General features: G+C 41.4%; 1 protein-coding gene across 3 annotated transcripts in view; it reads right to left on the bottom strand.

Annotated features, from left to right (window-relative positions):
* Nucleotides 1-16,087, bottom strand: part of OXSR1 (oxidative stress responsive kinase 1) — a 125,951-nt gene that overhangs the window by 62,784 nt on the left and 47,080 nt on the right. For all 3 annotated transcript variants that reach the window (XM_054016577.1, XM_054016579.1, XM_054016580.1), the window contains one exon: nucleotides 5,235-5,376. In XM_054016577.1, coding sequence (XP_053872552.1) covers nucleotides 5,235-5,376 — 142 coding nt within the window. The remainder of the gene's footprint in view (nucleotides 1-5,234; nucleotides 5,377-16,087) is intronic.

A 16,087-nucleotide genomic window follows, 5' to 3' on the forward strand; every position in this document is an offset into this window, starting at 1 on the left:
AGAACTGCAGCCGCAAACCTTTCTTCCCGCATAAGAACATATGAATGGCCATAATGAGTCAGACCAAAGGTCCATCTAGCCCAATATCCCGTCTTCCAACAGTGGCCAATGCCAGGGACTTCAGAGGGAACGAACAGAACAGGTAATAATCAAGTGATCTATCACATACTGCCCATTCCTAGCTTCTAGTAAACAGGATAGGGACACCATCCCTGCCCATCCTGGCTAATAGCCATTGATGGACATATTCTCCATGAATTTGTCTAGTTCCTTTTTGAACCCTGTTATAATCTTGGCCTTTCCAACATCCTCTGGCAAGGAGTTCCACAGGCTGACTCTGTGTTGTGTCATGAAATACTTCCTTATGTTTGTTTTAAACCTGCTGCCTATTAATTTCATTGAGGGGGGAGAGGGAGGCGCCTAGTTCTTTTGTTTCTCACAGGTACATTGCTTTCTTCCTGCAACCAGTATGAAATCCTCTCTTTACAATGCAGATGGGACACGCGCCAAAACCTTGCCTTTGTAGTTGGTCAGTCATCCTTCCACCTAGCTCTACAGTAGAACTTTCCAGACTGCTTTGCCCCACATGCTGCTGGTATCACTCTACTTTCAGTGTGTGTATTCTCTTGTGGCGGCATTATGAGATAGCTGTCCAGATTTTCCCAGAATGTACAGACACAAACCAGATTCTGAGTGTGGTACTTGTGACTCATGGTTGTGGACATAAAGATGCAGCAATGACAAAGCGCAACCAAGTTTGCTGTATTTAATTCAGGACATTGACCTAACTAATTAGAAAAGTACAATGGTATTTGTGGTGTAACTGGATCCAAAATGGATACAGCACATTTGGCTCCACGCGCCAAATGTTTCATGGAAATCAGTTTTCTGTCAATTGCACTAAAAATGTCCACGCAATGCCCCAAAGAATCTTTACCATAGTTACTTTCATACTATTCATTACAAGTCAAATGAAGAGACCATCATGTCTTTTTAATGCAGAGTACTTCTGTTTGGGACTGGTACAATTGCTGCTGGAATACCATGTCCAATTCTGGCACCCATAATTCAAGGACGTTAATAAATTGGAGAAGGTTCAGAGAACAGCCAAAAGAATGATTAAAGGAGTTGAAAACCTGCCTTATAGTGACGGACTCAAGGAGCTCAATCTATTTGTTAAGCTAAAGAAGGTTAAGGGGTGACTTGATTGCAGTCTATAGATAGCTACACAGGGAACAAATATTTAATAATGGGCTCTTCAATCTAGCAGAGAAAGGTATAAAAATAATCCAATGGCTGGAAGCTGAAGCTAGGCAAATTCAGAAACAAGGCATAAATTTTTAACGGTGAGAGTAATTAACTGCTGGAGCATTTTACTAAAGGCCAAGGTGGATTCTCTATCACCGATCATTTTTAAATCCAGATTGGATGCTTTTCTAAAAGATCTGTTCTAGGAATTATTTTGGGGCAGTTCCATGACCTGTGTTAAACTGTAGGTCAGACTAGAACTAGATCGTAATAGTACCTTCTGGCCTTAGAATCCATGAATCTATGAAAAGTAATTCCTACAAAAAAACACCTAATTTTAAATAACGGCAGTGACAATATTAGTCGTGCGTGTTAATAAGATTATACTGAAAAATTACCAGCTTCAGACCACCAGCTAAACAGATCTATAGAAATGTCCAGCAGAGCGTGTTTTTGCCATTTACCTAAAATGTTGGTAAATGTTTTCAGTTTTTGACCAAAAAAAACTTTCAAACATCAAAAACAGCTTTCAAAACCTAAACTCTCATTTTTAATTTTGGGTTTTCATCAAGCCACAAAGTTTTGATGGAGATTTTGGAAAACCTGAATATTTTTAATATTTTCCTGAGAAAAATTAACTTCTTTTGACCAGCTCTACTAGTCACCCAACTGAAGTAGAAATGACATTATCCCAGCACTACAAGAGTAATATGTATGAGTGTACCAAAGCAGCAGGAAACCAGTATCTTCCCCAAACCCATGCATTCTCCAACATAGACTGTTCTCCAGCAGAGACCTCATGACTGGAATGAGGTTGTTAATTTCATTCTCTTTACCTTACAGGCTACACTGACTCGCATCCTCCTTCTTCTGTTCCCAAAGTAAGCCAAGCCCAGCATAATCAAGAAGAAGAGTGTTAATATGGGATTCTCATTACAAAGGTAAGAGGGTTTTCTTTTCTCCTTCACTTAGATGAAGGGAGACAATTATCCAGTTTTAAAACTTTCTGGAATCTTGTACAAGACACTATCTGATATGAAGTTGTACTGTAAAGGTTGCAACTAGTCTTTTATTATAGGTGGGTCTGGAGCAGCACTACCTATTAAGGATGCCCTTCGCTTCCTATTATCAGACTGTTTCCAATTGCTCATAAAACGTGGGTTGAAGTTTTCCATGCTATGTCAGGCTGAAGGTTTTGGAAAATTTTAGCCAAAATGGTTCAGCCGCTTCTGAGAATGAGTCTAAGGGGGAAAAAATGCCATTTTGCCCATATTAAATTCTAGAGACTTCTTTTCTTTGAAATTCTCTAGCACCTCTGTGCTCTGGAGCAGGGATGTGAAATTCAGCAGGGGATAGCCTTAGTGTTAGGTATGTGCCTTTTGCTATTCCCGTGAAAATCTGCCCTAATCCGGCCAAGTTATAAACCTCTGAAAGTCTGTTTGTACATGCTCAGTAGAGACTTGCTAGAGCAGTGGTTTTCAACCTTTTTGAATGTGCAGACCCCTAAAAAATTTCAAGTGGAGGTGTGAACCCTTTGGAAATCTTAGTCTGTGGACCTCCAGGGGAGCACAGGTTGAAAACCATTGTGCTCAAGCTTGCTATCAGCTAACGACTATGAAGATTCCATCTGCACTGAGCAAGCTCCATCTTCTTGCAGCTCCTACATGTTACCAACTGTGCATGTGCCATTCCTACAGCATGACTGAGCATGCTCCAGCCCAAGGCGAGGGGCTCAGGATGACTTTCCCTGTAACTGCTGCTCCAGGCCAGGGAGCCTGTCTCTCTTTGTACTCTCAATGACACCATGCTAGCACCCAAGCAGCATGGAGGAGGAAGCAGTCTGACTTGAATGCCTAGGGGACAAAGGCCAGGCCAGGAGAGCGGGAAAGAATTACACTGGGACAAGGAGTCTGGTGAGACTGGGACTGGAGAGCAGAGAAAAACTGACTGGGAGTGAAGAGGGGGAGGCTGGGACTGGAAGCTGAGGGAGAACACCGGGGGGGGGGGGGGGGGTGAAATGTGACTAGAAGACAGTGTGGGAAACAGGGTGGGGGGGGGGGAAGGAGACATACGACAAGGGTATGGGGGGGGAAACTGGGACTGCCTTGGCAAAAAGATTGGGACAAGGAGTCCAGGGAGGGAGACAGTGTATGACAGCCAGCTTGGGGGAGGTGGAGAGAGATTGGACAAGGAGCCAGGAGGGGAGAACTGGGATGGGATGGACAAGGAGACAGGGACTGGGTGTCAGGGGGAGAAGATTGGGAGTTGGACAGCGAGCCTGGAGGGGGAACTAGGACTGGCTGGGCAAGGAGACTGGAACTGGGATTAGATATGTAAGGAGTGGGACAAGAAGCCAGAGGTGAGGAAGTGACAGAACAGAGACAGAGGAGTTAAAGTTGGAGGAAATGGACAGAAGAGTCTGTGACCACTAGAGAACACTCCCTTCCAGAGCTTAAAATGAAACCCAAGATTCCTCAATCTCACCACTCCTCGCTTTCACAGATATTTGTTGACAACCACTGGAAAAGTATTGCATCTCCTCCCCCTCTTGAGCTGGCCCACATGGAGGAAGACAACCTACTACTGCTATCACTAATTCAATTAGTTCACATGGCAAAGGTCCATGAAATGGATCTAAAAGTTCATATGCAGCCGACGACCCACATGGGTGTCAATATGATACTATATGACAATTTGTTATCTCAGTTTTTTTTTTAATAATCTAGGAACTAAGAGCCATATTAAGGATGCAAAATTAAGCACTCAAAAATTAGGCAACGCCAAAACTATTTATTTACATGATCACATACTATTTTTTCCACAGGACCCCCGCCCCAATCACTGCAGAGGATGGGCAGCACTCATTCAATGAACAGCTACTCAATATTTTGTTTTCATCTCATTGTTCAGTGTGTGGCCCCATGTCTTGTTCACTGCACATTATTCAAACCCTGCTCTGAAGACAGAAGTATTAATTTCCTCATGGTCTTTTCTATGGTGCTCAACACTATAGTATCCAAGCGATTCACAAATATTCATTAATCAGATCCATAAAACCCATGTGAGATGAGTAGGTATTATTATTCCCACTTGACCGATGGGGATCTCAGGCACAGAGGGATTAGGGACAAAGGTATTCATTAATTTTAAGTGCCCAATTTGAAATGTCTACCACATGATTTTTCAGAGTACTTAGCATTAGATAACACTTTATATATTCTAGCCCAACTCCCACTCACTTCAGCTGTGAGTGCTCAGCATTTCTGCAAACCAGACCCCCTCGTCTCAAGTTGGATACCCAGCAAATGAGGAACACACAATTTGTGACCACCTGTGAAAAGTTTGATTTAATTGGATTTGCCCAGCATCTAACAGGAACTCTGGTAGAGGCAAGGACAGAATCCAATCCTCCAGGGCAGCATATGACTGAGTTAACCATCCTTCTTCCTGCAATCCCCTGCCGTGTTCACTACACACCTTCGAACTTCTTTAACAAGTGAGGAGGGGGCTCAACAAACAACTGTCTCCTTTACTACACAACCCTGATTCATCCCCACAGCAGGTCCATCCTGTGCAGTGAATGAGGCAGAGTCCCGTGGAAAAGTCAATATGTGATCGTTTAATTAAAAACTATATCATACCATAATGGATATGCCCAAGGGGATTTCCTAACTTTTGAGTTGACTTTGCAACCTTAATAATGTTCTTTTAACATAGCTTTGTGCATGTAATTCAAATATACTATACTTTTTTGCCTTGCCCCTCAGGCCAAAGTATATGGCAACCCCTTTCAATATTGTTCTTTTACCTTGGCATACTGTACTGTTTCAATTCCCTCATTTCTGCCAGGCCCTACATATAGCATTACAACTGGTTTAAGCCTCGCTCAGAAGAAACATTTTCCACATATACTGTGTGTGAGCAAGCCAAGAAACACTTCTACAGTATTGGGAAAGCTTTGCACTACAGGAAAGCAAAAAAAGTACCTGTGGATTTGTCCATTTTTATGCAGGTAGTCCAGCCCCTCCAGCACCTCCTTTAGGATTGTGGCTATACTAGGTTCATCCAGGACTCCATTCTTGTGTTCCCCTTTTGCCACTATGTGTTTAATAACATCCAAAACAGAGCCTAGAGAAAAGACAAAAGTTAAACTTGTTATTTAGCTTAAACTGGAAGGAATTATTCCATGTGATTAAATGCTATCTACACAGTCATCTTGTGGGTAAATCAAGGAAGCCTGGAAAATAAGTGGAGGGGTTAGGGTTAAAGTCAGTAGCATCCATTTTATTTCTAAACAAAAATACAGCTAAAGGGATACCTTCTCCATTCCAAATGGGATGCACTGAAAGGACTTTTGCATAAAATACTGGGTTGGAAGGAACCTCAGGAAGTCATCTAGTCCAACCCCCGCTCAAAGCAGGACCACTCCCCAGACAGATTTTTGCCCCAGATCCCTAAATGGCCCCCTCAAGGACTGAACTCAACCCCGGGTTTAGCAGGCCAATGCTCAAACCACTGAGCTATCCCTCCCTCCATACTTGCACTTTCTTCATAGTTCTACTGAAAGTGTTTAACCCCCCCATTTTTATCTGGTCAGTGGTGGGGAAGGTCTTACAGATCCTCAATAGTACAAACATCCAAAAACATACACATTTAGTTTGACTGAAAAGTTGGTCAAGAAGTCCAATACCAGGTAAATGCCTTACAGCTTAAAGGGCACCTAGTTTGTCAGCTAAGTTGTAAGAGTTAAATTTCATTCTGACTAACTTTGTGATTAAAATCACAAAAGAATAGTTTGTCAGTTGATACAGATACTGGAGCACAGATGTTGAGGAGGCAGCTGTTTTGGCATTGATTCAACTTAAGAGCAGGGAGAGGAAATGAAGAATTGGGGAGGGAGTTGCAACTATGCACAAACTAAATTTTGGTAGAATTTTATTTTCCAGTTTCTAAAGACACATTTGGTTCACAGTTGCTAACATTGGTACTATTCCTAACACTTAATGGTGAGCATTTCTTTACCAGATGGAGAGAACATATGAATTTAAAATTTTGGTAACAAAATTACTTCCTCACTATGTACAGAATTGGAGTAGAGTTTAAATCCTTCCTGAGAAGCATCAATACAGCTCCTCTTCCTGAAGGGGTGTGAATTACATCATCCTGGATGACAAACCATGCTTTACAGACCAAATCAGCACTTTGAATTGCACCCGGGAATAAATCGGGAATCAGTTCAGAGACTGTCTGTCCTCTTACAACATTGTGACCTGCTGATGTGTTTGTGCCAACATTCTCTGTATTTTCATCTGGGGACTGGAAGGCCATATATTTGGTATTTACTACTCCCATTAGCCAGAGAGCCTGACCTTCAAGGCCCGGTGTATAGCCTGTCTCTATTCTCATGAGCTAAACTGTGTTTAGCAGCTCAGTTTGGCGGTTGAGTATCTCCAATCCGGTTTTGTATTGTTTAACCCTTGTATGTGCAACTGTAGGGAGCTTTAGTGATACAGGTATCAAACAAGACAATGTCAGCAGTGGTGATGGGTTTTGGAAAGAATTAGCTTAGGACCACAGGTTTTCTATTTTAAGTCCTTGAGCAGTATACTTAAATAAGGAACATTTCAGTACCAGTTTAGCTGGTTATAAGAGTTAGAGTTCATTCTGACTAACTTGTGATTAAAATTACAAAAGAAAACAGAACATGTTTTGACTTGTTAAAGAACAGTGAAAAGCCCAGAAGGGTTTAAAATTGGCATGTATTAAAAACATTAAGACTTAGTGAATTTTGATTAATAATGAATTTCAAGAATGTGCCAGTTAACATTTCTAAGCAGATAGAAAGCAGAACCATATGGGAAACACATAGGTAAAGATTTAAAAAACAAAACAAAACAAAACAAAAACAAACACCACTTGTGCTGTTATAGACCCCTATGCAATTCTATATTTTTTTTTTTAATATAATTTAGGGGAAGGGTTTTGGGTTTTTGGGGAAATTTTGCATTATTTTGTTTTATCCATTTTATTCACAAGGGGAGGTTGGAGGCCTTGGGGGCGGAGGCAAGGGTGGTAGAGCAAATACTCCCTGCATTCACCCTGCAGTGGTGGCTGCTGTCCCATGGAGCTGGGCTTATGCTCTCCACTCCAGACATTGCAGCCTGGTGCACAGGGTCACTGTGCTGTCCAGGTTTGGCACCACCACCCCTCCATCATGATGGAGGTGCATACAAGCCAAATTTGAGTGTATAATCAGCTGAATGTGAGCTCCCAGTGTGACACTGAGGCCAAAGGGTTAAAGCAATCCTTGGATGCATAAACAAGAGAATCTTGGGTAGGAGCAGAGATTATTTTACTTCTGTGATCATTACTGAACTACTGTGTCCAGTTCTGGCGCCCACAATTCAAGAAGCATGTTGATAAATAGGAGAGGGTTCAGAGAAGAGCCACAAGAACGATTAAAGGATTAGAAAACATGTCTTACAGAATTATTTTGGGGAAATTCTATGGCATGTTACACAGGAGGTCAGACTAGATGATTACAATGGTCCCTTGTGATGGTGGAATTTTTGACTATGAAAGGAACAAATACAACAGAAGACTGAAAACAAGAGTTTTCAGGATCTGCATCTGCACCAACTGCCTAAATGTTCTAGAGATCTGGTCTCTTAACTATGTTCAGTTTTCCCCCACCTTCCTAGGGCTGTAAAATACTTTTGATACTGATTATAAAATGCGTCTAAAGGTACGTCTGTTCTTAGCCAAAAGTCCCCTCTTACTGTAACAACCTGAGTTATAACACATGCCTGCATTTTCTACAGGGAGAGCAACATTTACTGTGCGTCAGTGAATGACTGAACGTGACTCGTTTTTACTAAAGAAAAGTCACAAAACACATACCAAAAAATCAGAGTATGTGCCTCTTCATTCTACCCCAGAAGGGCTAGACTCTGAAGTTTTGGCTTTTAGATTCTGAGGTCTTTAGGACAAGGGATGTCTCTTTTGAACATTTTTGTATGGCACTTAACATAACGTGGCCTTGTTTGGGTTCTCTCGGTGCTACTGTAACGTACATAGTAGATTCTAAAGTTTGATTGGACACAGTGTCTGTATTTAGGAAATACCTGATGTGTGCATATGCCTTGATATGCTCACAAAACTATCTTCTAAAATAGATCTCATCAGGCACAAAACTTCCACACAGACTGTTGGTCTTCCCCCTCAAATACACTGCTATCTGGAGGACCGAACGCAATGAGAAGTCCAGTAAGAATATTGTGTTCATGTTCTCACTTCCTCCTCCTTCCACAGGGGCAGAAGATCATACAGAGTATATGCACACAGATTTGGACCTTTAAAAAGGTTTAGGTAAGTTAGAGTTTATGTTTAACACAGAAAAACAGTAATTTTGTTTATAGAAAAGCTACAGCCAACACGGACCCATATAGTGTATAATTGGTACAAGGCCAGCTTGTCATTTTAAGTCTGCTAATGTATTTTTAGACTCCACTTTCAGGTGGGGATGTTTAGAACAATGGAGGAATTTGGAAGCATTCTATAGAAACAACAAAGGAGAAAGACAAAGCTCTCTCAACCAATATTTAATGTCGCAGACAGCAGATAAGTGACTAAAATGCCTAGGGCTTAATTTCAGCTGATTTCAACTCCCCTGGAGTTTTTATAGCATGTTTGGGGATGGGAGGTTTGGGACCCTGGGAAATTTAAGAATTTAAGCTCTGAAAATGTCACCTTCCTACTGAACCAAGTGTTGTCTGAGTCATCCCCACCTTGTCTCTCTCATCCCCACTTAGTTTACTAAAAGAAAAACATGCTTTTACTACTGTCACCACAGCAGTGTAAGAGCTATATTTATTCTGCCTCATGCACCAACAAAATTGCTAGTTAAGCTCTGATTCCAGACTCCTGATTGCAACTACATATGACAACACTGGGTGATAAAGAACTAAAATGAGCTGCATTCCCATACAAGATTCAGCCTGAAGTTAAAAATCTTACTTCTGACATATTAGCTAAGCCAGTTTGATATGGAGTGACTAAGAAATAAAAGGATCATACGAAAGAAACGGATAAATAACCAGATTAAAGCCATTCCTGAGCAACTAGAGCCAACTACAGTGTTATTAGTCCAAGACCACTATTGCTTTAGGATTTAGACAGACTTCTCACTGATGAATACTTATAAGATTCTTGTACATTCAGAGGCCTTTCTACCTTTACCTTAAAGATCCTCCGCCACTAATGGAGTACTATCTTCCTATCTGGGCTACATACTTCTAAAGTCTGTGAAATAAAATGGGCACATTCAATTATTTCATCAAAGTCAGTCCTATGCAAGATGGAGAACATGCTTTATTGGTCACAATATTTTTTTATATAGCACTATAGTTCTTGGCACAACAGCATGCTCCCATCCCAAGGGCCTTACAATCTAGAGTGGCAGTTCTCAAACTGTGGGTTGGGACCCCAAAGTGTGTCTCAACCCCATTTTAATGGGGTCACGAGGGCTGGCTTAGATTTGCTGGGACCCAGGGTCAAAGCCCGAGCCATACCGCCCGGGGCCAAAGTCAGAGGGCTTCAGTCCTGGGTGGCGGGGCTCAGTTTACAAGCCCCAGCCTGGGGCTGAAGTCCCTGGGCTTCAACTTCGGTCCCGCCCAGGGCAATGGGGCTTGGCCAGACTCAGGCTTCGGTCCCTCCTCCTGGGGTCATTTAGTAATTTTTGTTGTCAGAAGGGGGTCACGGTGTAATGAAGTTTGAGAACCCCTGATCTAGAGGCATAAATGCAAACAGCACAATACACGAAGCCCCTTGTGATCACAGCTCTAAAGGTTCAAAAACTGGTGAGTTGTAAGAAGCTCTTTGAAGGAGACAGAAGAAGCTTGGCAAATGTTGAATGAAAGGCTATTCCAAGTGATCAGGGCAACATGTAAAGCAGCACAAAGTCAGGAGTGGGCACCCAGCAATTGGAGTCTAAATTTAATTCACTGAAACGTTAAGCATGGGTAGAGAGGAAGCTCTGATGAAGAACCACCAATGGGTCAGAGTCAAAGACTATAGGATTCCAATACAAAGAGGAGACATGCTGTTAAAACAGAGTTTTACTTGGAACTGTAATATGAAAAAATGCAACAACAAATGAGAGTGTTTCAGTGCATCAAATGCTTGCAACGTAGTATAGAAAAAGTTGGTGCAAGATACTATGCACTGCAATAAGATGTTCAGAATTACTGTTTATTCCCCTTGAATTCAAAACCTTCACCATCATTTAGCACCAATCACAACTCATCAACAACTATATTATCTCTATTTAGTAAAGTACAATCCCATGGTGCAAATTATACTGTAATTAAAAGTTAAGTGGTTTTCTGTTCAAACTTGCATGTTCCATAATTAGCTTTGAAAGATACAAATGCACCAGAGTTTGCAATACTTTCTAATGATAGCAGACATGTCCAAGAGAATCTTTGCGGTACATAGATTTTTCCCACAGCAGATAATACAGCCTACAGCCATTACAGGTCGAGTCCAGCACAAGAAAAGCAAATGATTTATTGGTGTCCCAACATCCGAGGTTAGCTCTGGGACTGTTCAACTTGGACAAGAGACAAATAAGGGGGGGGGGGGCGCGCGCGCAAAGGGAGGATATGATAGAAGTCTATAAAATCATGAATGGTGTGGAGAAAGTGAATATGGAAGTGTTATTTACCCCTTCCCATAACAAGAACCAAGGTTCACCTGAAGAAGTTAATAGGCAGCAGGTTTAAAACAAACAAAAGGAAGCAGTTCTTCACAGAATGCAGAGTCAACCTCAGAGATGTTGTGAAGGCCAAAGGTACAACTGAGTTCAGAAAAGAATTAGATAAGTTCATGGAGAATAGGTCCATCAAGGTCTCTTAGCCAAGGTGGTCTGGGACGCAAACTCGAGTTCTGGGTGTCCGTAAACCTCCAACTGCCAGAAGCAGTGACTGGACAACAGTGGATAATTTCCCTGTTCTGGTCATTCCCTCTGAAGCATCTGGCACTGGCCACTATCAGAAGACAGGGTACTGGCTAAGATGGACCATTGGTCTGACCCAGTATGGACATTCTTACATTCTCTGCAACTGACAAACTGGCCTGATCTCTCTCCAGATGTGAGACCAGAGACAAGAACCTGCAGCTCCCCTCCCCACTGTGCTACCAGGACAGAGGAGGGAGGTGGATCATGGCTCCATTTCTCCCTTTTTCATAATGTGAGTGCAGTGGAGGAGAAACTACAAATTATATCAGCCCTGTCTGAATAGAACACCGAATAACTGTCACACTTTTCATAATCATCACCAAGTATTTATACCTTACCCATCACTACAGTATCTTAAGAGACCGAAGGCACAACAGGTTTATTAGCAAACCAATATCTGAAACACAGGAAGTGCCATGTGTAATGACTCTCCCACCATGAGTCATCTCAGCTAGGATTGAACCTGGGGCCATAAACACTAAAGCATGGGCCTCTACTAAATCATGTAAAAGAGTAACACCACTAGCTACTAGCAATACTGTGCTCTTATCTTGTGGCCAAACACAAGAGGTAAGCATGTAACACACTGAACCAATTACACATGCATCTTTGGTTCCTTATTCTTTGGACAAACACTCATGGAAGACTAGAGCTCTAGTGAAGATTACATACAAGAGTTGCGTATAAAGCAACTTGTCTCAATCTGCCTAGGTACTGCATATATGTCATGAACCGCTCTTCCCTCAAGCAGCCTGCTGATGCTGCAGCAATTACATGATGGATAAACACCCCCAGGACACCTTTTTAGATCAAAAGACAGAACACCGTACTGACAAGTCCTGAGAACATGGGGAATCTGAAAGAGCCTGGCAAAACATGAAAGCAGGCACCATGGAAGCCTTTATGGGTCAGACAACTCTGAAAGTTTATCGAAACAGTAGTGAGCTACAGTTGTGGCTGAGGCAACATGTTTCATTCCAGGTCCCAATTTCCTAGCACTTAAAATGTTACTTTTGGGGCTCCAATCTCAAGCTTCTCCTCAGCCCAAAACTGATTGTTTTAGAAAAATCTTAGGGGAAAAAAAATGTGGCTCTTTGGAATACTTTGCATTTAAATAGCAGTTTTCATCTGTACATCACAAAACCCTTTACAACTATCTATTTTACAGTTGGGGGAAGCTTAGGCAGAGGAAGGAAAGGCATTTGTCCAAGGTCACAGAGGATTTCGGGCACATCTAGGAATAAATACCAGTTTTCCTCTGTTTCAGTCTAGTGCTCTATGCATTGGACCACATAGAATCCCCTAGATACTTTATGTAATGTATCAAAAAGGCGGCTTTACCATCAAAGCAATTATTCTAGAGCTTTCTGTATTCCACTTATAAGACTTAAATCTTCCGTCTTGCCACATTCTCGGGCCAAAAATCTTAAAACGTGGATGCCTAAAGTTAGGCCCCAAAATCCATCTTTAGGTACCTAATAAAAACAGAACTGATTTTCAGAAAAAGTAAGCACCACAGTTCTGCTGAAGTCAATGAGATCAGCAACCTTTGAAAGTCATGCCGTTAATTTAGATGTCTAACTTTAGGCACCAAACTTAAAAACAGTTTGCCTTAGGTCTTCAGTAAGAACCAGTGCCTAGCATGTACGAATTTGCACATAAACATTCTTCCACAAGGCATTGCTTTCTATTAATTCTTGCATAGACCAGTTCAATACTTATTACACATTAAGACAGTGCACACCAGTTGAGATCAATCATCCCCATCTCCTGGCTAATCTAGCCTCCTCATTGTTCCCTCCAAACACCATGTACCAAGTAGTTAAACTTGGTGTAGCGCACACCCTTCAAGTACACAACTATGTAAAGTCTAAAACACTGCACCAGGCCCTAGCAGGTCTGTCAGCATTCTATAGGGTGCAGTGCTCTCTTGGATGCTCATCCACTGACGGTGAAAAAGTCTGACTTGCTCTACAAATCTCACTTCACCACCTTCCATCCCAAGCGCAAGGCATATTTCTCGGACCTCACCAACACCAACATATCCATGAAGCACACATTTAAGAAATCCACATTCAATGTTCCTCCTCAGAAGAGGAAGGAAGAAAAAAAAAAAAAGAACTACATGTGATAGTTATTAATCACACTGCTTAATGTATCAGTGGAAGATGCTCAGATACTTGGATTATGGTATTAAAAACCTGAACAAAACAAAGCATGTTTAAAAAAAGATTAAAGATACATATGAAGCATTATGGCTGAAATTTTACACACTCCCAAAAGGCAAGAAATGTATAGTTCCCACAGCAATAAAATCAGCCACACACTGCACTCCACAACCTAAACTACAGTAACTGAACCTCACAGAGTATTCAAAATACACAGGACACAAGTTAGGTTCTTGAAAAGAAAACTCACTCTGAATTTCCCAAAGTACGTGTAAAAAAAATCTTCAGCCATGACATCACACTGAAGTCAACATTGCACAGCCAATAACTGCTTTCTGTTGGTTAGTATGAGGTTTGGCATACATGATCTAGACACGCTGCTGTTAAATTATGGATGTTACATACATTATTTTTATAGGATCAGAAAGTCTTGAATACAAGTTACCAAATATTGTCTCCTTTCAACTTCGGGGCCCGAAATTTCCATGGGGTTTAGTGCAGGAGTCTGGCAGCACAAAGCGCTTTGCAGGATTGGGCCCAACAGACTTCAACTGAGAGGATTCTGAGTCACATTTAGCAGTAGCGAACAATTTAAAGAGCATCATTATCAGCTTTAAGAATTACATCTACTTGGACTGATCAGCCTCTGACTACCTGAGAGAAATAAACCTCAGAAATACAGATAGATGTTTGGCCTTACAGAGCTGAGACAGAATCTAATAAAACAGGGAGATCAACACACTAGACACACACCAAACAATGTCCAGATAAGAGAAAAGGAACAAGTGACACAGAGAACAGAAGAAAACATTTGAATAAGTTCCAAGTTCATGGATCTGTCAATTTCTTCATGTCATTGGATAAGCCATGTCACCACAGACAAGATGTCATGGCCAATTTCAAGGAAGAGATTTCTTTCATTTGCCCTCTCTCTCCAGACTGTGGCCCATCTGCAGAGAGGTGTAGGTACACAGAAAACAAGATTAGGACTAGCAGAAGGGGAAAGGGTGTAAGTGATGAAAATGACGACAGATGTTACAAGTGCATTCTATTAGGGCTTTTTGTAATTTCCCTCTTCTCTTTTTAACTTGATCTTTTATATTTACCATATTAAAATTGGACCTACCAAAATGCAAACATGCCTCACACTGAGCAAACATATGGATCTTATCAGATACCCTCATTTTTTTCCTACCCCATGCCCAAATGTCAACTGCTGTAACTCATTTGTTACTTAACTGGACTCATTTGTTGCATCACACCATATTTAATAATAAATCCTTGGTGACAGAGACTGTTTTCTGTGAAGTATTTTCCAGGACACTATTCATGGATTACAGAGTAATTCAAATTAAACAAAGATTTCTTAAGAATGTTTGTTTGTCCATTGATCTTAATGAAATTGCTGGTCATTAGGAAGCCTTGGAAGTTGTTAGATCAGCGATTCTTCAAAATAGATTAAATTCCTGAAATGTGACAGAAGCTCAGAGTGCATGACCAGCTCGCAGAGTTTCAACACCTCAAAGACTTGCACAATTTAAAAATATAGTGGAGGCTTCTCATGCTAAAGGGTGGAATGGTAAGAATTGCTCTCTACAGTAGAGCGGTCACAGACAGCTGTTTGATGAACAAGTGTTTTGTGTCGCGGTTCAAATGACAGTTCTTAACTGAAAGCACATTAAAGGAGCTAGCAGATTTGCAAATCAGAGAAGATCTGAGAACAAGGATAACGGCTCCTCATCTTAACAAATGAGCAAGCTACACAATTTCCAGAGCAGAACTGCCAGCAGTTACCTTCGAAAAGGCACAATGAAAAAAGTCATGACATGAATATGTTAGAAGGGCCAAATGCAAATCTGCCCCATTTTAGAAATATCGGACATTGCTGATTGCTTTGGAGCAATGTTGGTGCATAAAGGCCAGAATATCAAGTCTGAATGATTAAAGCAGGTACCTAAGAAAAAGTGGCTTATTACAGGCACAGAAAACCTGCAGCTTACACTGAACTAAATGGCAACAGCAGATACTCAGCAACAATGAGAGCAATGCCACTTGTTTAAGTGACTACCTTTCAAAACCGGGTGCCTAAAGCGTTGGCCTAATTGCCCAGAAGAGATTAAACCGTACCAGTGTAGTCAATTGCCTGTGTATTTTCAGAAGAGAACGCTAACACTTAAATAGGTTTTAGACTGTTTCCCTTTAGGACTATTTCTACAGCAGTTACGTTACTGATCCTTTCAGATTTCAGCAGTACTGGTGGCCCAAGACTAAGAGATTTGTCTGCATTGATGTAAACCAGAAAAGAAGTCCCAGTCCTTGCATTCATAATTGTCTTTTGTGTGGGCCAAAGTAATGAGGAGCCTGAATTAGGCTAAAGTTAAGTCAATTTCAACCTGAAAAACAGGTCAGTGGAGATTGATGCTGTTGAAAAAGGAAGCAACAAGAGTGTGTGCTATGTAGAGTCAGTCATCTACTGTTCTAACTAAAAAGCCCATGCTAGTTGCTGTGGAGAAAAGGGAAGAAACTCCCCTGGGAAAGCAACTCTGGAAACTGAGCCTTGCTTGCTAATGTGAGTACAGAAACAATATTCCAGACCTCCCACCCAGGAAGCTTTACATTAATCAATTTTCAAAAACAAACATAAAATAGCTTC

The sequence above is a fragment of the Malaclemys terrapin genome, chromosome 2 (genome assembly GCF_027887155.1).
Source record: "Malaclemys terrapin pileata isolate rMalTer1 chromosome 2, rMalTer1.hap1, whole genome shotgun sequence".
Classification (NCBI taxonomy): Eukaryota; Metazoa; Chordata; order Testudines; family Emydidae; genus Malaclemys; species Malaclemys terrapin.